General features: G+C 44.5%; 1 protein-coding gene across 1 annotated transcript in view; it reads left to right on the top strand.

Annotated features, from left to right (window-relative positions):
• The window catches only part of LOC147964681 (uncharacterized), a 38,327-nt gene extending 34,111 nt beyond the window's left edge, over nucleotides 1–4,216 (top strand). Inside the window, exons 19-24 of the mRNA XM_087530104.1 lie at nucleotides 3,175–3,255; nucleotides 3,331–3,422; nucleotides 3,531–3,555; nucleotides 3,637–3,681; nucleotides 3,835–3,900; nucleotides 4,163–4,216. Of these exons, the coding sequence (XP_087386230.1) occupies nucleotides 3,175–3,255; nucleotides 3,331–3,422; nucleotides 3,531–3,555; nucleotides 3,637–3,681; nucleotides 3,835–3,900; nucleotides 4,163–4,216 (363 nt within the window). The remainder of the gene's footprint in view (nucleotides 1–3,174; nucleotides 3,256–3,330; nucleotides 3,423–3,530; nucleotides 3,556–3,636; nucleotides 3,682–3,834; nucleotides 3,901–4,162) is intronic.
• The last annotated feature ends 21,484 nt before the right edge of the window (nucleotides 4,217–25,700 follow it).

Raw genomic sequence — 25,700 nt, 5'->3', positions numbered from 1 at the left:
GGCCATCTTATTTTCATAGATGATTTCTCTTGTTACACTTGCTTTATTTATGACTTCGCGCAGTGAAGTTCTTTCCATATATAAGCATTTTGTTGCCATGGTTCACACTCAGTTCTCTTCGCTTATTCGTGTGTTTCGTGCTGACTCTGCTGGTGAGTATATTTCCAAGATGTTGTGTGGTGTTCTTGCTGAGCAGGGGTCTCTTCCTCAGTTCTCTTGTCCTGGTGCTCATGCTCAGAATGGTGTGGCTGAGAGAAAGCATCGTCACCTTCTTGAGATGGCTCGTGCGTTGTTGATTACCGCCTCTCTTCCGCTTCATTTTGGGCTGAGGCTGTCTCCACCTCCACCAATCTCATCAACCTTCAGCCATCCGTTGCTTTATAGGATGGTGTTCCTTTCAAGCATCTCTTTGATCGTTCTCCTGATTATTCGATGCTTTGTTTGTTTGCTTGTGTTTGTTATGTTCTCCTTGCTCCTCGTGAACGCCCCAAACTGGCCGCTCAGTCTGTTGAGTGTGTTTTCTTAGGATATAGTGATGAACATAAGGGCTATCGTTGTTGGGATCCCATCGGTCGTCGGATTCGTATTTCTCGGGATGTGACTTTTGACGAGTCTCGTCCCTTCTACCCGCGTCCATCTTCCTCGACCTTTTTAATGGAGGATATCTTTTTCCTCACTTTTCCCGACACACCTACCACTCCCGTTGAGCCATTGTCTATTCGTCCCATTGCTCCTGCCTCTTCGACTACTGCAGATCCGACGCCACCATCTCCTATGGTTTCCTCACCTGGCATGTCACCGGACTCTCCACCTTCATCCCCGGTAACTTCCTCCTCTCCATCCTCTGAGTCTACCCCGGCGATTCCTCTTCGTATTCTTCCATCTTTTCCTTAGTATTATACTCTCGTTCGTGTCCTGTGGATGTGTCTACCGATGGGCCATCTTCCTCCTCTCAGCCTACTTATGGCTTACGTCCTCGTCCACTTCCGCATGTTAACCATCTTGGTTTTCCAAGCGTTGGTACTACTGTTCTTAAGCTGACTTCTTATCGTCAAGCTGCTCTACATCCTGAATGGCAGTTTGCGATGGCGGAGGAGCTTGCTGCTCTTGAGTGCACCAATACATGGGACCTTGTTTCTCCTCCCGGTGTTCGTCCAATCACTTGTAAGTGGGTCTACAAGGTTAAGACTCGCTCCGATGGATCTCTTGAGCGCTACAAAGCTCATCTTGTGACGCGTGGCTTTCAGCAGGAGCATGGTCGTGATTACGATGAGACTTTTGCTCTGGTCGCCCATATGACCACTATCCGCACACTTCTTGACGTGGCCTTTGTTCGCCACGGGTCTGTGTCTCAGCTTGATGTCAAGAATGCCTTTCTTAACGGTGAGCTGCATGAGGAGGTTTACATTCAGCCTCCACTTGGGTATTTTGTTCCTGATGGCATGATCTGCCGTATTTGTCGCTCTCTCTATGGCCTTAAGCAAGCCCCTCATGCCTGGTTTGAGCGTTTTGCCTCTGTGGTGACTATCGCTGGCTTTTCAGCGATTGCTCATGATCCAGCATTGTTTGTCCACCTTTTAGCTCGTGGTCGGACTCTTCTTCTTCTATATGTTGATGACATGATCATCACTTGCGACGACCCTGAGTACATTACATTTGTGAAGGCCCGTCTTAGTGAGCAGTTTCTTATGTCTGATCTTGGCCCTCTTTGGTACTTTCTTGGGATAGAAGTCTCTTCTACTTCTGACGCCTTTTTTATTTCCTAGCAAAAGTATATCCAGGATCTTCTTGCTCGTCCCGCTCTTACTGATGAGCGCATTGTTGAGACTCCCATGGAGCTCAATGTTCACCGTCGTGATACTAATGGTGACCCCTTGTCTGATCCGACGCGTTACCATCATCTTGTTGGGAGTCTTGTCTATCTAGCCGTCACTCGTCCGGATATCTCTTATCCAATCCATATTTTGAGTCAGTTTGTCTCTGCTTCGACTTCGGTTCACTATAGTCATCTTCTTCGTGTTCTCCGATATCTTCGTGGCACGATCTCTCACCGTTTGTTCTTTGCCCGCTCCGGTTCATTATAGCTTCAGGCCTTTTCGGATGCTACGTGGGCTAGTGATCCTTCGGATCGCTGTTTACTTTCTGCTTACTGTGTTTTCCTTGGTGGTTCTCTCATTGCCTGGAAGACGAAGAAACAGACCGCAGTTTCCCGTTTGAGTGCAGAGGCTGAGTTGCGAGCTATGACTCTTTTGACAGCAGAGGTGACTTTGTTACGGTGGTTACTTCAGGATTTTGGTGTTTCTGTCACTACACCTACTCTGCTATTTTCTGACAGTACAGGTGCTATTAGCATTGCATGCGACCCTGTGAAGCATGAGCTCACCAGGCATATTGGTGTTGATGCTTTTTTGTGTGCACTGCTGTGCAGGATCAGGTTATTGCTCTTCAGTGTGTGCCTTCAGAGTTACAGCTGGTGGATTTCTTTACGAAGGCTCAGACTAGCGCACAACATGGCTCTATCTCTCCAAACTCAGTGTTGTTCATCCACCATGAGTTTGTATGTGTGTGTGGGGGGGGGGGGGGTAGAGTAGTATATATAGCCATGTAGCCTTTTGTATTACCTCATTGTATAAGGGGTTTCTTGCATATATCCTGCACCTGTACATGTATATATACTGGCCTATGGCCCTGTTGGAATACAAGTTGCATATTCCTAACAGTGCCGACGCTTACCCTTGCACAGGGATTCAGTAGAATAACTGCTAATTAGCCGGGAATTTGAGCCTGACACCCATGCTAAGCGCATGCATTGCAGGTGCCCTTATGTTGCTAATAATTTGTAAGCTGCATCATACTAACATTTCAGAGCTAGAAAAATCTGCTCATTTCCTTAGCAAGACAAATCAACAAAGATATATTGGCCACCAAGTACCAACTTTGTGTTAGCTAGCTTAGGATTTTCTGCAGGATAAGAATCTATATCATCTCACATCTTTAGTGCTGTAGTCTGTACATGTAGAAAACACACAATAATTACAGTTAATGTACCTTTCTCACAAATCTACTTAATACAACTGTGCCAACGGCCAAGTACAATTTGTACAATGTCTAGTCTGCTTTTGATATTGTTACCTTTATGTCTACTGAGTTTTGAATGTATATTAAAAATTTCAGAAAACAGATCATCTCAAAGTGTTGATTACTGAGCTCGAAGCAGAAAGCTTTTTCGACATTGATAATGCTTCTATCGATTGGGTACTAACCATAACCACAATTTCTGTATTACCATTTGTGAGTTGGCATGCACTAATTGTTTATTTGCTGTAGGAGAAGGAGCGCTTTTCAGAACTTGTGGATCAATTCTGTGGCAAAGTTTTTGATGGACATTCCCTTCCGAAACATTATGTGATCAGAGGAATCATGTTATAACCTTGTATGACTATTATCCTCTCGCATTTCAGATTATTAATGCTAAATTCTACTTGCAACTGATGTCAGGATTATCGGTCAATCTTGTCGTTGGAGGATAGATCTCAGCTAGATGCTTTCATATTCGTAAGATATTTTGTGTTTCACGATTCTATAAAGTAGTGTATCTTTTAGTGAATAGTATAACTTATTGTTTACTTCCATTAGGTTGTTGGTCGAGTATGTGACCGGTGGCTTGGAAGGTGTGAAAAGGTATTGACTTTTATACATGTACAACTATACTGTTGTCTCGACTGGCATAAGATGACTGGTGAAAGGTGGAAAAGCGTTGTGAAGTGCATTAATGAAAACATTTGTGTCATTATCTCTTTATTTATTTAGTATTTGTCTTGTATGTTTCCCCAGTTTTGGATGGAGACAAGATACCATGAGCACCCCTACTATGACGTTGCCAGACGACCCCTGGAAAAGGTTAGAATTTCCATTCTTTTATGATATTTTTATTTAAATAAATATTTTGCAATTGTGCCTAATTATTGTGTTAGGAAAAGGAGGCAAGTTAATCTAGGGTATTTGTTTGGTTAAATTGGTTGTTCTGTTGATGTCTATAGGTATTGTAGCTTATATGCAAATAAACTATCTGACTGTAGTATCGATTTTGAAATTAAGTTGTATGATTTGGCATTGACATTGCACCTTTTGCTGGCTGTATATTCATCTTATATCTGTGCAGGTCTTTGAAATTGTAAGAAAGCCAGTGCCCTTAGAAGATACTGTGCTGGTCTAATCTCTTGTTGACAGCGACATAGTTGATGTTGGCTGAACTTTAGTGCAATAGGCTCATCAGAGGCTGCTTGAACTGACGTGCACATCTCACAGCATCAATATTTCTATTTTTGTTGTATAATGGTACCATCATGAATTGGGAACACTCGAGCTTATGTAAACCTTGCCATCCTATTAGGGAGAAATCTTACTTTCAGCGCAAATAATGAAATTCCCCTACAGGTCATTGCCTCATTCTTATTTGGATTGTCAGCACCCATATGATGAACATACAGTATCTGTATGGATTGTCAGCACCCATATGATGAACATACAGTATCTGGATCCTGTATGCCATGGATGTATCGACACATTTATTTTACACATCATGGTAGATAATTATCAATTATTCCGTGTCAGGTTATCATCTATGATGTTGGTCCATTAGCATGGGGACCTTTTTTTTGGATTGTCAAAGGTGGAATTTGAGGGCATGGCCAATGCATAGCCCCAGGGTGATGCCTCACATGCCATGTAGGATCGGATAACAGAAAAAGTAGGTTCGGATGGGGAAGCGGGATCCTCTTCAGGAGGCGGGTGTTTAGAGACAAAAAGTGTGGTCCAGTGCATAAAGTTGAAAAACTTGAAATGGAGAGGAGGGATGCATGTGTAGTGAGAGTCACTTTCCATTTTTTTGATGAGGTCCACTAGTAGTAGCTTGCATTGGGGAGAAAAAATTAATACATATGCTTCAAATTACTTTTTATCATGAGGCATATGTATCCATATGCCACCATTGTACATGCCCTGGACCTTCAACCTCTCCGTTGAGGATTGAGGAAGACAACCACTAGATTATCTAATCATTTGTGTGATTTAGCTAATTGAGATCTAATTTATAGACATGCGACCACACTAGAAAATCTGAGCATTGTATCGAAGAGAGGCTTGGTAAAAGAGATTTGTTGAGGGAACTTGTGTAATGAGATCTTTATAGGTACTATCACCGAACTAATGTGATTAGAGCTTATGCATCGTAGAGTTGTTATATTTTCTTTTATAAATATCCCTCTGGTAACTTTTGTGTGAATAACCTGGTAACCAACACTTCGCAGACTTGATAACTTATATACCCCAATCCTGGAAACTTTGTCCGCGAGGGTGGGGATGGGGGAGTTATTGAAACATACCATGGTAACTTCTGTGCAAATAACATGATAACTTATACATGGTAGACCTAATAACTTTGTTGGAGGGGTCGGGGTCGCACCAGGGGGGGGGGGTCATTGAAACATACCATAGTAACTTCTATGCAAATAACATGATAACTCACACATCATAGACATGATACATTATGTACCCAGTCCTGCTAACTTTGTCGGCGGGGGTAGGGGTGGGGGGGGGAAGGGGGTCGTTGAAACATACCACGGTAACTTCTATGCAAATAACATGATAACTCACACATTTTAGACATGATAAATTATGTATCCAGTCCTGGTAAGTTTGTTAGCGGGGGTAGGGGTGGGAGGGAGTCATTGAAACATACCACAATAACTTCTATGCAATAACATGATAACTCACACATCATAGACATGATAAATTATGTACGCAGTCCTGATAACTTTGTTGGTGGGGGTAGGGGTAGGAGGAGTTGTTAAACCATACCACGATAACTCTTATGCAAATAACATGATAACTCACACATCACAGACTTGATAACTTATGTACCCGATCATGGTAAATGTGGCGACTGTGGCGAGGAGGGGGGGGGGTTGATGCCCTGGTAATTTCTGTGTAAATAGCATGGTAATAGACACATCCAAAGTTGATAACTCCCATACAAACGTGTAACGCCCCATATGTAATTTTCCATATTTGTATTCCAACTCTTGCCATTTTCGGCACTAAGTTATGTTATTTCCTCGTTGTTGGGTTTTGTCTTCGTTTTTCTTTTTGTCCTTGTCATGCATCTCATATCATGTCATCATGTGCATCGCATTTGCATACGTGTTCGTCTCATGCATCCGAGCATTTTCCCCGTTGTCCGTTTTGCATTCCGGCACTCCTATGTCCTCCGGTGCCCTCTTTTACCTCTTTTCGTGTGCGGGAGTTAAACGTTCTCAGATTAGACCGAGACTTGCCAAGCGGCCTTGGTATACTACCGGTAGACCGCCTGTCAAGTTTCGTGCCATTTGGACTTCGTTTGATACTCCAACGGTTAACCGAGGAACCGTAAAGGCCTCGTGTGTGTTGCAGCCCAACACCTCTCCAAAGTGGCCCAAAACCCACCAAAACCCCCTCCATCATATCGGTCGTTCGATCACGATCGCGTGGCCGAAAACCGCACCTCATTTGGAGTCTCCTAGCTCCCTCTATCTATAAATAGGTGCATCCCCCCGAAATTTGCGGATGAAACCCTAACCTACTTCCCCTCGCGCCGCCGGACATTTCCTCTCCACCGGCAAGTATCACCGCCACCATCTCCCACCGCGCCGGCCCGCGCGGCCCGGGGCAGGCCCCCGCGGACCGAGCCGCCCCGCGCCCGGCGAGCCGCCGCCCCGCGCCTCCACGCGGCTCGCCCCGCTGCCCGGCTTCTTCCGCCGCATCGCGCCGACTCCGGCCATCGCCAGCCCATCGCCGCCCGCCGACTCCGGCCATCTGGAATGCGGCGCCGGCCACCGGAGTACCACCGGAGCTCGCTGCACCGTTCCCCGTCTCCGGCTCCGGCCATCTCCCTCCTTTCCGGCGGATTCTGGCAAGTCCCGGTCACCGTAGCGAAGAACTCCGGTGAGAGCTTCCCTGGCAAACATCGAAATCCGTGCCCCGATCTAGATCTGCTACAGTGAAACCCTAGGGTTGACCCCATTTTCTGCCAAAGTCCCCAATATTTTTAGCATTGTTCATCGCATCATAACTTTGCATCTGTGGCTCCGTTTTGGGCGTGTAGCATATCAAATTGTTCGTCTGGATGTGCACTTCATTTCATTCCATTGCACCATGTTCATTTGAGTCCATATTGATGCCCTAAATGCTGTTGCAAGAGTGCTATGTAATGTTAGTTTCTGATTCCTAACAGATTATGGACATTTGTCATTTTTTCCATGTTTAATGTGTGCCTCCTATGAACTTGAGCCCTACATGTGTTTTGGGCTATGCCATGCCATCTTTACAGGGGTGTATGCCATGTATTTTTGTGATCAATGTGGTGACTAGCTCAAGCATGCAAAGTAGCTCTCGTGATATTGCTGATTTCAGGGACTTAGAATTCTTCTAAGTCATTTCCCTGATGATATTTTTATGCCATGTATTCTTGTTGCTACAGAGTGACCCATGCCTCTTTTGAGCATGTTAAGTAAGGATGATTTTGAGATATTTCTATGCTATATCCATCAATGTCTTTGTTTTCATTTATGGAGTACCCTAGCATGACTCAATCATGCTCTACTTTTGCTATAAAATGTTCCTGGCAGATTGTTTACGTGTTAATCAATTTTGCCGAGGTTGTTGTAGCTTATCCTTGCATGCTATGAGAGTGTTCTTGCCATGGTTAGCTTATTGAACATGTCTTCTTGCTGGGTGTATGATTAGTTTGTCATGCAATGCCTTGTGGTGAGTGCATCGAGCTCGCAAACATGCCTATGTAACTCTGTTTTTGCCATGCCCAGTTTTCTGCTAAGTCTGAATCTGTTAACGAAACTTCTATGTTCACATGGTTGCCATTGTATTTTCTGATCCCTTTTGACTTATGGTCAGTAAGGGACTTTTTTTATATGCTTTGACTAGTTTCATGCCATGCCTTGATTTGCCATGATATATTCCTGTAGCATGTTGTAATCATGCTCTAAACATTGCTTCCCGATGTTAAATCCTGACATGTTATTTTCACTAAGTCTGTGAACCTGATATCTTTTGCACTTTTGCCATGCTTGTTTGAACCTGCTATTGTGTGATTTAGCCATAGCTCAGTGTTCATCTTTTGTCAAGCATCTTGAGTGGATCACTGCCATGTGCTTTGTTGCTATGTTAGAGTGCATTAGCTTATTTTTCTTGATGCATTTAGATGGCATCGTGCTGTTAATCGCAGATTGGTGCCATTATTGACTTGCTTGTCATTTGCAAACCGTGCATCCGATTCCCGTGATCTTTATATCATTTTCGACCGAAATCAACTCATCTTTCCAGCGGCTCTCTTGCTTTGCCAAGTTGAGGCCTGGTTCAATCTTTCCTTTCCGAAGCATGCATATGCATTGCATATCACTTCCCGCATATCATGCCATGTTTTGCATCTTGTTGCTTGCGCATTGCACCGTGGTTGATTGTGTTTCCCTTTGCTTGTGTTCTTGCTTTGGGTAGAGCCAGGAGACGAGTACGTGATCGAGGAACCCGTTGAGAACATTTATGAGGATCAAGCTTACGTTAACTCGGAGAACTTTGCAGGCAAGATGACCATACCCTCGAAATCACTTCTATCTTTGCTTGCTAGTTGCTCGCTCTATAGCTATGCCTATGCTATGATACCTACCACTTGCTTATCATGCCTCCCATATTGCCATGTCAAACCTCTAACCCACCTTGTCCTAGTAAACGTTGGTTGGCTATGTTACCGCTTTGCTCAGCCCCTCTTATAGCGTTGTTAGTTGCAGGTGAAGATTGGAGTTTGTTCCTTGTTGGAACATGATTATTGTTAGGATATCGTTATTATATCTTATTTACTTAATGCATCTATATACTTGGTAAAGGGTGGAAGGCTCGGCCTTATGCCTGGTGTTTTGTTCCACTCTTGCCGCCTTAGTTTCCGTCATACCGGTGTTATGTTCCTTGATTTTGCGTTCCTTATGCGGTTGGGTTATAATGGGAACCCCGTGACAGTTCGCCTTGAATAAAACTCCTCCAGCAAGGCCCAACCTTGGTTTTACCATTTGCCACCTAGCCTTTTTCCCTTGGGTTCTGCAGACTCAAGGGTCATCTTTATTTTAAACCCCCCCGGGCCAGTGCTCCTCTGAGTGTTGGTCCAAACTAGAGCCCCTTGCAGCGCCACCTCGGGGTAACTCGAGGGTTGGTTTTAGTTGTACGGATTGCTTATCAGGTGTGCCCTGAGAACGAGATATGTGCAGCTCCTATCGGGATTTGTCGGCACATTCGGGCGGCTTTGCTGGTTTAGTTTTACCATTGTCGAGATGTCTTGTAACCGGGATTCCGAGTCTGATCGGGCCGTCCTGGGAGAAGGTATATCCTTCATTGACCGTGAGAGCTTGTGATGGGCTAAGTTGGGACACCCCCGCAGGGTATTGAACTTTCGAAAGCCGTGCCCGCGGTTATGGGCAGATGGGAATTTGTTAATGTCCGGTTGTAGAGAACTTGAAACTTAACTTAATTAAAGTGAATCAACAGCGTGTGTGACCGTGATGGTCTCTTTTCGGCGGAGTCCGGGAAGAGAACATGGTCTCGGGTTATGCTTGAACGTAATTATTTCTAGGATCACTTCTTGATCATAGATTCTTGAACGTGCTTCGCCTTCTTTTCTCGCTCTCATTTGCGTATGTTAGCCACCATATATGCTAGTGCTTGCTGCAGCTCACCTCATACATTTTCCCTACCTATAAGCTTAAATAGTCTTGATCGTGAGGGTGTGAGATTGCCGAGTCCCCGTGACTCACATATTACTTCCAAAAACCAGATGCAGGTGCCGATGATACCATTCCAGGAGATGCGACTGAGCTCAAGTGGGAGTTCGATGAGGACTCAGGACGATACTACGTTTCCTTTCCAGACGATCAGTAGTGGAGCCCAGTTGGGGCGATCGGGGATCTTATGCATTTTGGGTTGTCTTTATTTTTGATCCGTAGTCGGACCTTGATTGTATCTGGATGATTGTAATGCTATAATTTATGCTATTGTGTGAAGTGGCGATTGTAAGCCAACTATGTACCTCTTTCTTATTCAGTACATGGGATGTGTAAAGATTACCCCTCTTGCGACATTGCCTACAATTCGGTTATGCCTCTAAGTCATGCTCCGACACGTGGGAGATATAGCCGCATCGTAGGTGTTACAAGTTGGTATCAGAGCCTTCCCCGACTTAGGAGCCCCCTGCTTGATCGAATCGCTGGCGTTGTTGAGTCTAGAAATTTTTTTGAGTCTTTTAGGATTATATATATCGGAGAGTAGGATTCTTTTTACTCCTCAGTCCCTTCGTCTCTCTGGTGAGGCATCTTGACATAGAGTTTTGACTCTTCTCTTCTCAAATTTCACTAAAAAAATTTAGGATCACGCGGGTATCTTGGAATCGTTCCGATGGTTTTGTGACGAGAACATTGTTCTTGGTGCCTCGTGACATTTAGGGGTTGTGGCAGTGTCCCGGGGAGTTGAGCTCCGAGGTGTTGTCGTCACAATTTTATCGTTGCAATTCTGGAATACCTGAGTTTCCCCGACATCGAAAATCTCTTTTATGCAGTTGTTGGTGAGATAACCTCGACGCCACCCAGTACTGGGGCGGGAGTTCGGGAGTATTGCCATAACTCATATAACGGATGCTTTTCGAAGGTTGAGGTAAATAATTTCCGAAGGTTTCTTGGTTATGTGTTGAAGGATGGATACAGCTGGATGTAGGATTTGCTAGATTTGGATGAGATATTATGCTTCCCCTGTATCCCCAACGCCTGATTGCATAACCGGAAAATTTCGGGAGTTTCATAGGTGGGAATTCTTGTAGCTCTAGTATTTCTTCCGCGGATATTTGGTTTGTGATTGGGTAATCCTTACCAAGTATTTGTTCATGTCCGTACCTTGTTGTTTTATTCATCTACCTCTATCTAAGTGGCTTCTCAATTTATGGAAGTGTGACAATTTAATTTGGAATTCATTCGTTCATTCTTGTTCGAATGTTAAGGCTATATGTTGCAATTTCGATCCATTTGATTCAGCTTGAATTTATGTCTTTCAAGATGCTAACGGATGTCACCCTCTTCAGGATGGCTCCTCCAACGCGTCAGAATCCGGAACCTCTGCCACCACCTCCACCTCCGGAGGCATGGCAAGCTGTGATGGCAGCTACCAACGCCAACACACAACTGATTATGCAACTCTTGCAGGAGCGCAACCAAGGAAATCAAGGCAATGGAAACAATCAAAATCAGTTTGCTACACTCAACCAGTTCCTCGCAAACCAGCCAAAGACCTTCAGTAACTGTGTTGAGGCCACAGACGCTGATGATTGGCTCGTGGATATCTGCAAACATTTCGAGTGCAGCCACGTCAGGCCCGAGGACTTTGTCAAGTTTGCTCCGTTCCAACTCAAAGACCAAGCTGCAGAGTGGTATCAACAATACAAAGATTCCAGAGGAGGTCGTGTGATTACCTGGGATGAATTCCGCCAAGACTTCAGAGATCACCACATTCCTCAGAGTGTTGTTGAGAGCAAGCGTGAGGAGTTCCGCAATCTGAAGCAAGGCAACTTGTTTGTTTACCAATACAACATCATGTTCCAGAAGCTCGCTCATTTCGCCAAGCAAGACGTCCCTCACAAGAAGAGCATGATTTATCAGTTCAGAGGTGGCCTCAGAGAAGATCTGCAACTAGCCATTGTGATTTTTGAGTCGAGAAAGTACGATGAGTTCTACAATATGGCATTAAAGCAAGAGGCCGCTCAGCTCAAGTGCGATGCTTCCAAGAAGAGAGTCAGGGATGCAACTCCTTCTTCCTCAACTCAAGTGGCAGCTAAGCAACAAAAGTATTGGTTGCCTCCTCCTCCTCCGTTCCGTCAGTCTTATCAGCAGAAGAGCAAATGTGGCAATGGATCTTCCCACCAACCCAACCCAAGTTTTCAGAACAAGACTTCGTCTCATGCTCCAAGATCAAGTGCTCCGTATCACCGTCTGCTTTCTGAGGTTACGTGCAACAAGTGTCAGCAGAAGGGTCACTATGCAAACAAATGCTTCAACCAGAGGCGTCTTCCTCCTCCTCCTCCTGTGAGATCTGCTAGCAATGCAGTGGTCAAGCATAATCCCAAGCATGCCAAGGTCAACATGATGAACGCATCTCAGGCAGAGGACTCGTCAGAAGTGATCATGGGTAACCTTCCTGTTAACGATATCCCTGCAAAAGTCCTTTTTGATACTGGTGCATCGCATTCTTTCATTTCAAGACCTTTTGTGGCTATGCATGATTTGGTTACTCAAGTTTTGCCGAGACCTTTGTCTATTGTTTCTCTGGCCCGACAAATGACTTCTCGAGTTTTCGTTCCGGATGTGTCTATCAAGATGGGCGACTATAAGTTTCTGTCTTCTCCTAATGTTCTTGGTGACTCGGATATTGATCTTCTTCTCGGCATGGACTGGCTTTCTAAGCACAAGGCTTAGCTTGATTGTGCTGCCAGGCAGATTCAATTGACACACTCGTCTGAGGATGTGATCGTCTTTGCCGCTCGTGATGATACCATTTGATTGTTTTCTCTCAACGAGAAGGGCGAGTTGGATGCCATCTCTCAGATTCCAGTCGTTTGTGAATATCAAGACGTCTTTCTAGAAGAGCTTCCAGGAATGCCTCCTCACTGGCTAGTTGAATTTGTTATCGATCTTGAGCCTGGCACGGAACCTATTTGCAAACGTCCTTACAAGCTTGGACCAGAAGAGTTGAAGGAGCTGAAGAAACAATTCGATATTCAAGAGCGTATGGGTCTCATCTGACCGAGTTCTTCTCCATGGGGTTGTGGTGTTCTTTTTGTCAAGAAGAAGGATGGAACGGACCGACTTTGTGTCGACTACCGTCCATTGAACAAGAAGACCATAAAGAACAAGTACCCACTTCCCAACATCAATGAGCTTTTCGTAAAACTCAAGGGTGCTCAAGTATTCTTCAAGCTTGATCTCCGTATGGGTTATCATCAGATTCACATTCGTGAACAAGATATCCCCAAGACAGCATTCAGGACAAGCTATGGTTCATCTGAATACACTGTCATGTCTTTCGGCCTTGTCAACGCTCCTCCAACATTCTCTCGCATGATGAACTTCATCTTCAACCCCTACACAAATGACTTCGTCTTGGTCTATCTCGATGACATTTTGTTCTTTTCCAAGAACAAGGAGGATCATGCCAAGCACTTGAGATTGGTGCTGGACAAACTTAGAGAACATCAGTTCTACGCGAAGTTTTCAAAGTGCGAGTTTTGGCTCGATGAGGTTCTCTACCCTGGGCATATCATCTTCGCCAAGGGCATAGCTGTTAATCCTGAGAAGGTGTCTGCAATTGTGAATTGGGAACCGCCTCAGAATGTGAAGCAACTCCGCAGCTTCCTTGGACTTGCAAGCTATTGTTGAAGGTTCCTTCAGAATTTCTCTAAGATCGCGAAGCCTCTTTCCAACCTTCTCCAGAAGCATGTGAAGTATGTATGGACGCCTGAATGTGACATCGCTTTCAACACCCTCAAAGAGAAGTTAGTCACAACTCCAGTTCTGACTCCTCCTGATGAATACAAACCATTCGAGGTTTTCTGTGATGCTTCCCTGCAAGGTCTCGGTGCTGTGTTAATGCAAGAGAAGGAAGTTGTGGCCTATACCTCTCGCAGTTCAAGCCCAACGAAAAGAACTACCCCACTCATGACCTCGAGTTGGCGGCAGTTGTCCATGCTCTTTTAACATGGAGACATCTCTTGTTGGGAAGAAAAGTGGACATCTTCACTGATCATAAGAGTCTCAAGTACATCTTCACTCAGCCCAACCTCAACCTCAGGCAGACTCATTGGGTCGAAATGATTCAAGAGTATAATCCGAGTATCGAATATACTCCAGGCAAGGCCAATGTCATTGCTGACGCTTTGAGCAGGAAGGCTTACTGCAACAGTTTGATTCTCAAGCCCTTCCAACCAGATCTTTGTGAAGCTTTCCGCAAACTTAATCTCCAAGTTGTCCCTCAAGGATTCCTTGCCAACCTCCAAGTCTCTCCTACTTTGGAAGATCAGATTTGTGAGGCTCAACTTCTTGATGCTATGGTGAAGAAGGTGAAGATTGGGATTGCCAAGAGCCAACCCAAGTACAAGTGCTATCGCCTTGATGACAAGGATACTCTATTCTTCGAGGATCGCATTGTTGTTCCTAAGGGTGACCTTCGTAAAGTCATTATGAATGAGGCTCACAATTCACTCCTGTCTATTCACCCTGGAAGTACAAAGATGTACCATGACCTCAAGCAGTCGTATTGGTGGACTCAAATGAAGTGCGAGATTGCTCAGTTCGTGAATGAATGTGATGTCTGCAGAAGAGTGAAAGCAGAACACCAATGACCAGCTGGTCTTCTCCAACCTCTTGCCATTCCAGAATGGAAGTTTGACCATATTGAGATGGACTTCGTGACTGGATTCCCCAAGTCCAAGCGTGGCAATGATGCTATCTTCATTGTCATCGACAAGCTCACTAAAGTGGCTCATTTTCTTCCTATCAAAGAATCTATCATAGCAGCTCAGTTGGCAGAGCTATATACCTCCAGGTTGTCTCCTTGCACGGCATTCCGCAGTTGATATCTTCAGATCGTGGAAGCATCTTTACCTCTAAGTTCTGGGATTCCTTTCAGAAGGCTATGGGCACCAGCATTCGCTTCAGCACAACCTTTCATCCTCAAACTAGTGGCCAAGTCAAGCGAGTCAATCAAATTCTTGAAGATATGCTCAGGGCATGTGTCATTTCTTTCGATATGAAGTGGGAAGATTGTCTTCCATATGCCGAGTTCTCCTACAACAACAGCTTCCAAGCGAGTTCGGGCAAGGCCCCATTCGAGATTCTCTATGGCAGAAAGTGTCGTACTCCTCTTAACTGGTCAGAGACTGGTGAATGCCAACTTCTTGGCAATGACTTGATCACAGAGGCTGAAGAAATGTGAAAAGTCATTCGTGAAAATCTCAAAGCCGCGCAATCGTGCCAGAAGAGTTACTATGATAGCAAGCATCGTGACTTGGCTTTCGAGATCGGAGACCATGTCTACCTCCGCGTCTCTCCAATGAAAGGTACTCGTCGCTTCGGTATCAAAGGGAAGCTTGCCCCTAGATACGTGGGTCCTTTCAAGATCATTGGCAAAAGAGGCGATCTCGCCTATCAACTTGAGCTTCCATCCAACTTTGCAAATGTGCACGACGTGTTTCATGTGTCTCAGCTTCGCAAGTGTTTCAAGACTCCTGACCACACCATCAACTTCGAAGAGATTGATCTCCAAGAAGACCTGTCTTATCATGAGCATCCCATTGCTATTCTTGAAGAAACTGAGCGCAAGACTCGCAACAAGTCTATCAAATTCCTGAAAGTGAAGTGGTCACATCATTCCGACCGTGAAGCCACCTGGGAACGCGAGGACCACCTCCATTCCGAATACCCGGAGTTTTTCCAGTCCTAGATCTCGGGAGGAGATCCTTTCGTAGTGGTGGAGTGTTGTAACGCCCCATATGTAATTTGCCATATTTGTATTCCAACTCTTGCCATTTTCGGCACTAAGTTATGTTATTTCCTCGTTGTTGGGTTTTGTCTTCGTTTTTCTTTTTGTCCTTGTCATGCATCTCATATCATGTCATCATGTGCATCGCATTTGCATACGTGTTCGTCTCATGCATCCGAGCATTTTCCCCGTTGTCCGTTTTGCATTCCGGCACTCCTATGTCCTCCGGTGCCCTCTTTTACCTCTTTTTGTGTGCGGGAGTTAAACGTTCTCGGATTAGACCGAGACTTGCCAAGCGGCCTTGGTATACTACCTGTAGACCGCCTGTCAAGTTTCGTGCCATTTGGACTTCGTTTGATACTCCAACGGTTAACCGAGGAACCGTAAAGGCCTCGTGTGTGTTGCAGCCCAACACCTCTCCAAAGTGGCCCAAAACCCACCAAAACCCCCTCCATCATATCGGTCGTTCGATCACGATCGCGTGGCCGAAAACCGCACCTCATTTGGAGTCTCCTAGCTCCCTCTATCTATAAATAGGTGCATCCCCCCGAAATTTGCGGATGAAACCCTAACCTACTTCCCCTCGCGCCGCCGGACATTTCCTCTCCACCGGCCGGACACGTCCGCCCCGCTCCCCCGTCCAATCGCGAGCCGCCAAGTGTCACCGCCACAATCTCCCACCGCGCCGGCCCGCGCGGCCCGGGGCAGGCCCCCGCGGACCGAGCCGCCCCGCGCCCGGCGCGCCGCCGCCCCGCACCTCCACGCGGCTCGCCCCGCCGCCCGGCTTCTTCCGCCGCCTCGCGCCGACTCTGGCCATCGCCAGCCCATCGCCGCCCACCGACTCCGGCCATCTGGAGCGCGGCGCCGGCTACCGGTGTACCACCGGAGCTCGCAGCGCCGTTCCCCGTCTCCGGCTTCGGCCATCTCCCTCCTCTCCGGCGGATTCCGGCAAGTCCCGGCCACCGCAGCGAAGAACTCCGGCGAGAGCTTCCCCGGCGAACATCGAAATCCGTGCCCTGATCCAGATCTGCTACAGTGAAACCCTAGGGTTGACCCCATTTTCTGCCTAAGTCCCCAATATTTTTAGCATTGTTCATCGCATCATAACTTTGCATCCGTGGCTCCGTTTTGGGCGTGTAGCATATCAAATTGTTTGTCTGGTTGTGCACTTCATTTCATTCCATCGCACCACATTCATTTGAGTCCATCTTGATGCCCTAAATGCTGTTGCAAGAGTGCTATGTAATGTTAGTTTCTGATTCCTAACAGATTATGGACATTTGTCATTTTTGCCATGTTTAATGTGTGCCTCCTATGAACTTGAGCCCTACATGTGTTTTGGGCTATGCCATGCCATCTTTACAGGGGTGTATGCCATGTATTTTTGTGATCAATGTGGTGACTAGCACAAGCATGCAAAGTAGATCTCGTGATGTTGCTGATTTCAGGGACTTAGAATTCTTCTAAGTCAATTCCCTGATGATATTTTTATGCCATGTATTCTTGTTGCTATAGAATGATCCATGCCTCTTTTGAGCATGTTAAGTAAGGATGATTTTGAGATATTGTTATGCTATATACACCCATGTCTTTGTTTGCATTTATGGAGTACCCTAGCATGACTCAATCGTGCTCTACTTTTGCTATAAAATGTTCCTGGCAGATTGTTTACGTGTTAATCAATTTTGCCGAGGTTGTTGTAGCTTATCCTTGCATGCTATGAGAGTGTTCTTGCCATGTTTAGCTTATTGAACATGTCTTCTTGCTGGGTGTATGATTAGTTTGTCATGCAATGCCTTGTGGTGAGTGCATCGAGCTCGCAAACATGCCTATGTAACTCTGTTTTTGCCATGCCCAGTTTTCTGCTAAGTCTGAATCTGTTAACGAAACTTCTATGTTCACATGGTTGCCATTGTATTTTCTGATCCCTTTTGACTTATGGTCAGTAAGGGACTTTTGTTATATGCTTTGACTAGTTTCATGCCATGCCTTGATTTGCCATGATATATTCCTGTAGCATGTTGTAATCATGCTCTAAACATTGCTTCCCGATGTTAAATCCTGACATGTTATTTTCACTAAGTCTGTGAACCTGATATCTTTTGCACTTTTGCCATGCTTGTTTGAACCTGCTATTGTGTGATTTAGCCATAGCTCAGTGTTCATCTTTTGTCAAGCATCTTGAGTGGATCACTGCCATGTGCTTTGTTGCTATGTTAGAGTGCATTAGCTTATTTTTCTTGATGCATTTAGATGGCATCGTGCTGTTAATCGCAGATTGGTGCCATTATTGATTTGCTTGTCATTTGCAAACCGTGCATCCGATTCCGGTGATCTTTATATCATTTTCGACCGAAATCAACTCATCTTTCCAGTGGATCTCTTGCTTTGCCAAGTTGAGGCCTGGTTCAATCTTTCCTTTCCGAAGCATGCATATGCATTGCATATCACTTCCCGCATATCATGCCATGTTTTGCATCTTGTTGCTTGCGCATTGCACCGTGGTTGATTGTGTTTCCCTTTGCTTGTGTTCTTGCTTTGGGTAGAGCCAGGAGACGAGTACGTGATCGAGGAACCCGTTGAGAACATTTATGAGGATCAAGCTTACGTTAACTCGGAGAACTTTGCAGGCAAGATGACCATACCCTCGAAATCACTTCTATCTTTGCTTGCTAGTTGCTCGCTCTATAGCTATGCCTATGCTATGATACCTACCACTTGCTTATCATGCCTCCCATATTGCCATGTCAAACCTCTAACCCACCTTGTCCTAGTAAACCGTTGGTTGGCTATGTTACCGCTTTGCTCAGCCCCTCTTATAGCGTTGTTAGTTGCAGGTGAAGATTGGAGTTTGTTCCTTGTTGGAACATGATTATTGTTAGGATATCGTTATTATATCTTATTTACTTAATGCATCTATATACTTGGTAAAGGGTGGAAGGCTCGGCCTTATGCCTGGTGTTTTGTTCCACTCTTGCCGCCTTAGTTTCCGTCATACCGGTGTTATGTTCCTTGATTTTGCGTTCCTTACGCGGTTGGGTTATAATGGGAACCCCTTGACAGTTCGCCTTGAATAAAACTCCTCCAGCAAGGCCCAACCTTGGTTTTACCATTTGCCACCTAGCCTTTTTCCCTTGGGTTCTGCAGACTCAAGGTTCATCTTTATTTTAAACCCCTCGGGCCAGTGCTCCTCTGAGTGTTGGTCCAAACTAGAGCCCCTTGCAGCGCCACCTCGGGGTAACTCGAGGGTTGGTTTTAGTTGTACGGATTGCTTATCCGGTGTGCCCTGAGAACGAGATATGTGCAGCTCCTATCGGGATTTGTCGGCACATTCGGGCGGCTTTGCTGGTTTAGTTTTACCATTGTCGAGATGTCTTGTAACCGGGATTCCGAGTCTGATCGGGCCGTCCTGGGAGAAGGTATATCCTTCATTGACCGCGAGAGCTTGTGATGGGCTAAGTTGGGACACCCCTGCAGGGTATTGAACTTTCGAAAGCCGTGCTCGCGGTTATGGGCAGATGGGAATTTGTTAATGTCCGGTTGTAGAGAACTTGAAACTTAACTTAATTAAAGTGAATCAACAGCGTGTGTGGCCGTGATGTTCTCTTTTCGGCGGAGTCCGGGAAGAGAACACGGTCTCGGGTTATGCTTGAACGTAATTATTTCTAGGATCACTTCTTGATCATAGATTCTTGAACATGCTTCACCTTCTTTTCTCGCTGTCATTTGCGTATGTTAGCCACCATATATGCTAGTGCTTATTGCAGCTCACCTCATACATTTTCCCTACCTTTAAGCTTAAATAGTCTTGATCGCGAGGGTGTGAGATTGCCGAGTCCCCGTGACTCACAGATTACTTCCAAAAACCAGATGCAGGTGCCGATGATACCATTCCAGGAGATGCGACTGAGCTCAAGTGGGAGTTCGATGAGGACTCAGGACGATACTACGTTTCCTTTCCAGACGATCAGTAGTGGAGCCCAGTTGGGGCGATCGGGGATCTTATGCATTTTGGGTTGTCTTTATTTTTGTTCCGTAGTCGGACCTTGATTGTATCTGGATGATTGTAATGCTATAATTTATGCTATTGTGTGAAGTGGCGATTGTAAGCCAACTATGTACCTCTTTCTTATTCAGTACATGGGATGTGTAAAGATTACCCCTCTTGCGACATTGCCTACAATTCGGTTATGCCTCTAAGTCATGCTCCGACACGTGGGAGATATAGCCGCATCGTGGGTGTTACAAAATGCAACTGTAACTTTTGACCTGATTTTTTTGTTGAAAAACATACACCCGGTAATTTCTGTGTAAATAGCATGATAATGTATACATCACAGACTTGATAACTAATATCTTACGTTTTAAACACCATGGTATCTTTCATTCAAGGTTTTTTTAAACATCTCACCGGTAATTCTTGTGTTAAATACCATACTTCCCCATGCTTTAACCTTCTCCTGCTGTAGTTACCAACCTTATCATGGTATAGTTATCATGTTGTTCATACCATAGTTATCACGCTCGTCATGCCAAAGTTACCAAGCCAAACTTTTTTTCCAGACATGGTATAAATAAGAAAGGTTCAAATAACATTGTTTATCTATAATAGACAACAACAAAATGTGGCTTAGTTGGTTATTAGGCTCAACAACTATTGCATAGACCTGGGTTTGGATCCTCTTTTAAGCATTTTTATTTTCTTTTCATATTATGCAGCGAAAACCAGAAAAAACACTAGTGATTTACAATGATTTTTGAGAGAAGGAAAAAAATTAGTGGAAGCGAGCACAGGATGATAGCGATCAGGTAGGAACGAGTCGTTCGGATCTATCGCTAACTTCCAGTCGACTGGAAGGTAGCACTATCCTAAATATAATGCCAGGCTGGCTCCTGCATGATAGCGGTGGTTGTTTTGCATATTGAGCTTGTTTGACACGATGATGGGTATGGTTGTAATTTTGTGTTTTTAGATTCTTTGGATGTCATTGAATATGATCTAAACTATCTCAAGCACTTAAACCATCAGCATCTAACAGTCTCAATTTCCTTATGCTAGTGGCACAACACAGTCATGCTGGCCTAATACTTGATACTCCACGGTGGGCACCCCCTCTCGCCATTGCTCCCGCCATTCCCACACTAGCATCGCCTTAGAACCCTCACGCCCCTGCACCCAACCCATTGTCTCTGTTGTACCAATGTCCTAGAATGACCCCCTTCTTAGCACCACCGTTGGTACACTCATCCTCTTACCGCTGTACCTCCTTGAGGCCAATTTGACGACCCCAAACGGACGTCCATTTTATCCAAATTTTGCCCATTTAGGTCGGGCAAAGGGATGTTGTTTGGTCTCTTTTGTGGGCTCGTTGCCCTGTACGCCCAATGCGGACGTCACATTTGGTCTGCGGCCGGTCGGCAGGCGGATAATTTTTTTACAAATATGAAACATTGCATATAGTTTACAACCAAACATATGACATAGTTCGATAATAATAAATAGTTTCAGAATCGAAAAAGACAAAGTTCATAACCAAACTTAAATTATCACGAATACATGGAAATAAAAATGAACCGATACATCTGCTGATTGTTAATGTGATTTCACATGTGCTCAACCAAGTCATTTTGGAGTTGAATATGAGTATGCCAATCACGCATCTCATGATGAAATTGGGCGAACTGTTCAAATGTAGCTGGTTCTTGGTGCCCAGGCACAACATTTTCATCACGACATTCAAAACATTGGTCGTAGATGCTGTTATCACGCTCATCCTTCACGATCATGTTGTGCATGATCACACAAGCAGTCATCACCTCCCAAAGCTTCTTGGTCCTCCATGTTAGTGCAGGGTGGCGAATGATACCCCATCGAGATAGAAGCATGCCAAAAGCACACTCCACGTCCTTCCTAGCACTCTCTTGTGCTTGGGCAAGTTGAATGGGAGATTTTTAGAAATTCATCAAACTTTGAAGAATTTGACAAAGACCAGAGTGAAGAAATAGAAACACAAAGGAAACTAAGTCGTCACAGAATCAGAGCACATGCGATCTGGATACAAAAGAGTGAAGAACATGTAATCATACAATCATACAAGCATGAAGAATATGAACTGAGGAAATTGAAGATAGTGAGATGAAATTCTTCAGTTCAAATTCATCAGAGCAAAGATCACAAATTCTTCAACAGTGGAATAAAGTAAAGAGGAGTGAGGAATTTGAAACCAATTTGGTGCGATGAAGACACAACAATTTAGTAGACCAGTTCCAGTTGCTGCATCAACTGTATGTCTGGTTGAGGCGGCTGAGTCGCAACTCAGAGGACACATAGTCCTCACCGTATTCCTCTTGAGCTAAGGCCCGCAGACCTCTCCCAATCACTCGTGGTAAGTCTTCAAGGTAGACTTCCAAAACCTTCACAGACTTGTTCACTGGCACACCATAGCGACTCTTGGTGTACTCAGAAATTGATGCCTAACCGTCAGGAAGAATGACTGTCTTCAAAGGTAACAGGTGTCGGATCACACAAATCAATCTCTTCAGTGATGCTCAATCACTTTGGCCCTAGTTTTTTCCTCACTTATGATTCTCTCAAAGTCATTAGAGGATGGGTTGCTCTCAAATGACAAGTGTCAAGATCTCTCGAAGCAGCCAACCAACAAGTGGTTGTGGGGGGCAGCTATTTATAGCCAGGGTGCAATCCAAGATGAATTGTCATAAATGCCCTTTATCAAGATAAGGATCCACTCGACAGCTGGCATGCGGCGCAGCAACGGTCGGAATTTGAACTCTCAAATTTGTCGGGGCACTCAATTTCCTCACTTTTAGGTAGATCGCACTAGCGAACTCCTAACTCCTCAGCCTGACCAAATTCGTTAGTGACCAGATGAACTTCATCACTTTCACTAGCAAATGTGTTAGCTGTACACGAGATTTCCAAGGGCTCCACTCGAAGCAGCTTTTGTGTATGGGTTTGAGTAAGTTTGAGCGTCACTTCAGAAATGTGAAATATGTTTCACCTAGAGCCCCTTTAACAGTATGATTTTTCCTATGACCTTTGGAAATGTGAAATAAGAAGAGAAGAAACTACGAAAACATAAGTCTTCAAGATTTAAAGTCTTCACATCAATTTCTTCAAAGGCCGTACCAATTTTATCACCAAATTCTTCACTTGAAGAAATCCATTTTTAGGGGTCGTCTTCCATGTGTTAAACCAAATATTCAGGGACTCTGTTTCCTGTCTATACTCACAAACACATTAGTTCCTCAAACTATTTGTCTTCAGTATTCCAAAACCACTAAGGGAGCACTTTATGCACTTACAATCTCCCGCTTTTTGGTGACTGATGACAAATTGTCTAGGTTTCAATGGGAGTATAAATAATTAAAGTGTAAGTACAGAGTTTGACGAAATTGATTACATGATATTGAGGAGCTCCCCCTGAAGATGTGCATAAGAGGAATTTGCTTTGGATTGCAAATGCACATGGCAGGTTGAAATTGTGGAGATCTACCTCTATATCTTGGAACCCAATCATGCATGAGCATAAGATTTTTGAAGAATATGAATGCATGATGAAAATTGGTGTCTAACGAAATTGTGCATGCATGAGCAAATATATTTAATGTCAGAGCGCATATCAAAAGTATTGGAAGAGTCAGACGACCAACAATTATTAAGTTACAACTCATCAAAGAGCAAATTCAGTAAAGTTTGAGAGTTGCAACTTAAGAAAAAACAATCCATATATAACGACCCGCTTAAATACTAACTCATACTTCTCCCCCTTTGTCATCAATTGACCAAAATGTGAGGAATTCAAGGACTAACCCCCCTGAAGAACACATCAAGTAGAGGTCCAGGGAGCGCCAACATCACCAAGGTCGCGCGGTGCAGAGGGACTAGCAGAAGAGTCTTCAACAACTTCATTTTCGTCAGTGGAGCGCGATGAAGACTCTGAACTCGACATCAGAGGAGGAGCTTTGGTTTTCTTGAACTTCTTCCTTCGCGGTTCAGCCCAGTCAAAGTTCATCTGGAAGTCCACAACAGCAAGTTCCTCATATGATTTGAGGTGTGAAAGGATGGCCCATGATCTATCGAAGATCTCATGAAGATAGTAGCAATTTTTGCGCACTAAGTTATGTGTCACCGTCATATTGGCTTGTAGAGTAGCAAACTGACGCTTAACCCAGCGATGATTTTTTTCTACTTTCTAATGAAGACTTATGAGCCACTCATGGTCAGACATGACACGTGGTGCTTCAGGTGAAGTGAATGGCCTTGAAGCTTTTGCTCCTATGTCCTGGCTTGCAGATTCATCAGCAATGGAGCTGGAAATAGGTTGATGATACGTCTCCAACGTATCTATAATTTTTTATTGTTACATGCTGTTATATTATCACTCTTGGTTGTTTTACAATCATTTAATATCATTTTTTGGGACTAACCTATTGACATAGTGCCCAGTGCCAGTTGCTGTTGTTTGCTTGTTTTTTACATCGCAGGATATCAATATCAAACGGAGTCCAAATGCAGCGAAACTTCTTGTGGAATTTTTATGGACCAGAAGACACCCATTGGGCCGGAGAAGCACCTAGGGGGTGCCCTGAGGGGGGCACAACCCACCATGGCGCGCCTAGGCCCCCAGGCGTGCCCAGGTGGGTTGTGCCCACCTCGGTGGCCTCCTGCACCACCTCTTTGCTCTATAAATACCCCAATATTCCAGAAACCCTAGGGGAGTCGACAAAAATCAATTCCAGCCGCCGCAAGTTCCAGAAACCATAGATCCAATCTGAACACCATCACGGAGGGGTTCATCATCCTCATTGGTGCCACTCTGATGATGCGTGAGTAGTCTTTTGTAGACCTACGGGTCCATAGTTAGTAGCTAGATGGCTTCCTCTCTCTCTCTCTCTCTCTCTCTCTCTCTCTCTCTCTTGGTTCTCAATACAATGGTCTCTTGGAGATCTATTTGATGTAACTCTTTTTGCGGTGTGTTTGTTGGGATTCGATGAACTTTGAGTTTATGATCAGATCTATGTTTTTATCCATGAAAATTATTTGAGTCTTTTGATCTCTTATATGCATGATTACTTATAGCCTCGTATTTCTTCTTCGAATCTTTGGTTTAGTTAGGACAACTAGATCGATTTTTCTTGCCATGGGAAGAGGTGCTTTGTGATGGGTTCGATCTTATGGTGCTTGATCCTAGTGACAGAAGGGAACCGGCACGTATGTATCCTTGCTATTAAGGATAACAAGATGGGGTCTATTTCTACATAAATAGATCCTGTCTACATCATGTCATCATTCTTATTGCATTACTCTGTTTCTCCATGAACTTAATACACTAGATGCATGCTGGATAGCGGTCGATGTGTGGAGTAATAGTAGTACATGCAGGCAGGAGTCGGTCTACTAATCTTGGACGTGATGCCTATATAATGATCATTGCCTGGATATCGTCATGATTATTTGAAGTTCTATCAATTTCCCAACAGTAATTTGTTTACTCACCGTTGCTATTTTTCTCGAGAGAAGCCACTAGTGAAACCTACGACCCCCGGATCTCTTCTTTATTATATTTGCCTTCGTGATCTATTTTTTATTTGCTTTTATTTTCAGATCTATTAATCCAAAAATACAAAAATACCTTGCTGCAATTTTTATTTATTTATTTTATCCCGCGTTCCCGCGAGATCTATTTATCCAATCTACTAAAATTTTACCTATCTTTTTACCCGTGAGGGATTGACAACCCCTCTCTTACGTCGGGTTGCAAGTATTTGTTCTTTGTGTGCAGGAGCTGTTTACGTGGTGTTGAATGGTTCTCCTACTGGTTTGATAACCTTGGTCTCATCACTGAGGGAAATACCTACCATAGCTGTGCTGCATCATCCCTTCCTCTTTGGGGAAATACCGACGTAGTTCAAGTCGCATCAGTTGACGAAATTGTCCATCAAGGGGATGAATTCCTTCATCAATGACGGTCTTGCCTTTGCCAGGTACAGTGAACAAAGTGCTTTGAAGAACTTTAATGTCAGGCAAATAACTCAAGTGATTTTGACGATTAGCCATGTAGTGAATA

The sequence above is a fragment of the Triticum urartu genome, chromosome 6A, assembly GCF_056163025.1.
Source record: "Triticum urartu cultivar PI428250 chromosome 6A, HENAU_Tu73, whole genome shotgun sequence".
Taxonomy (NCBI): domain Eukaryota; kingdom Viridiplantae; phylum Streptophyta; class Magnoliopsida; order Poales; family Poaceae; genus Triticum; species Triticum urartu.
Note: the sequence above shows the minus strand (reverse complement) of the source record. Positions and strands in the feature narration are given on the sequence as shown.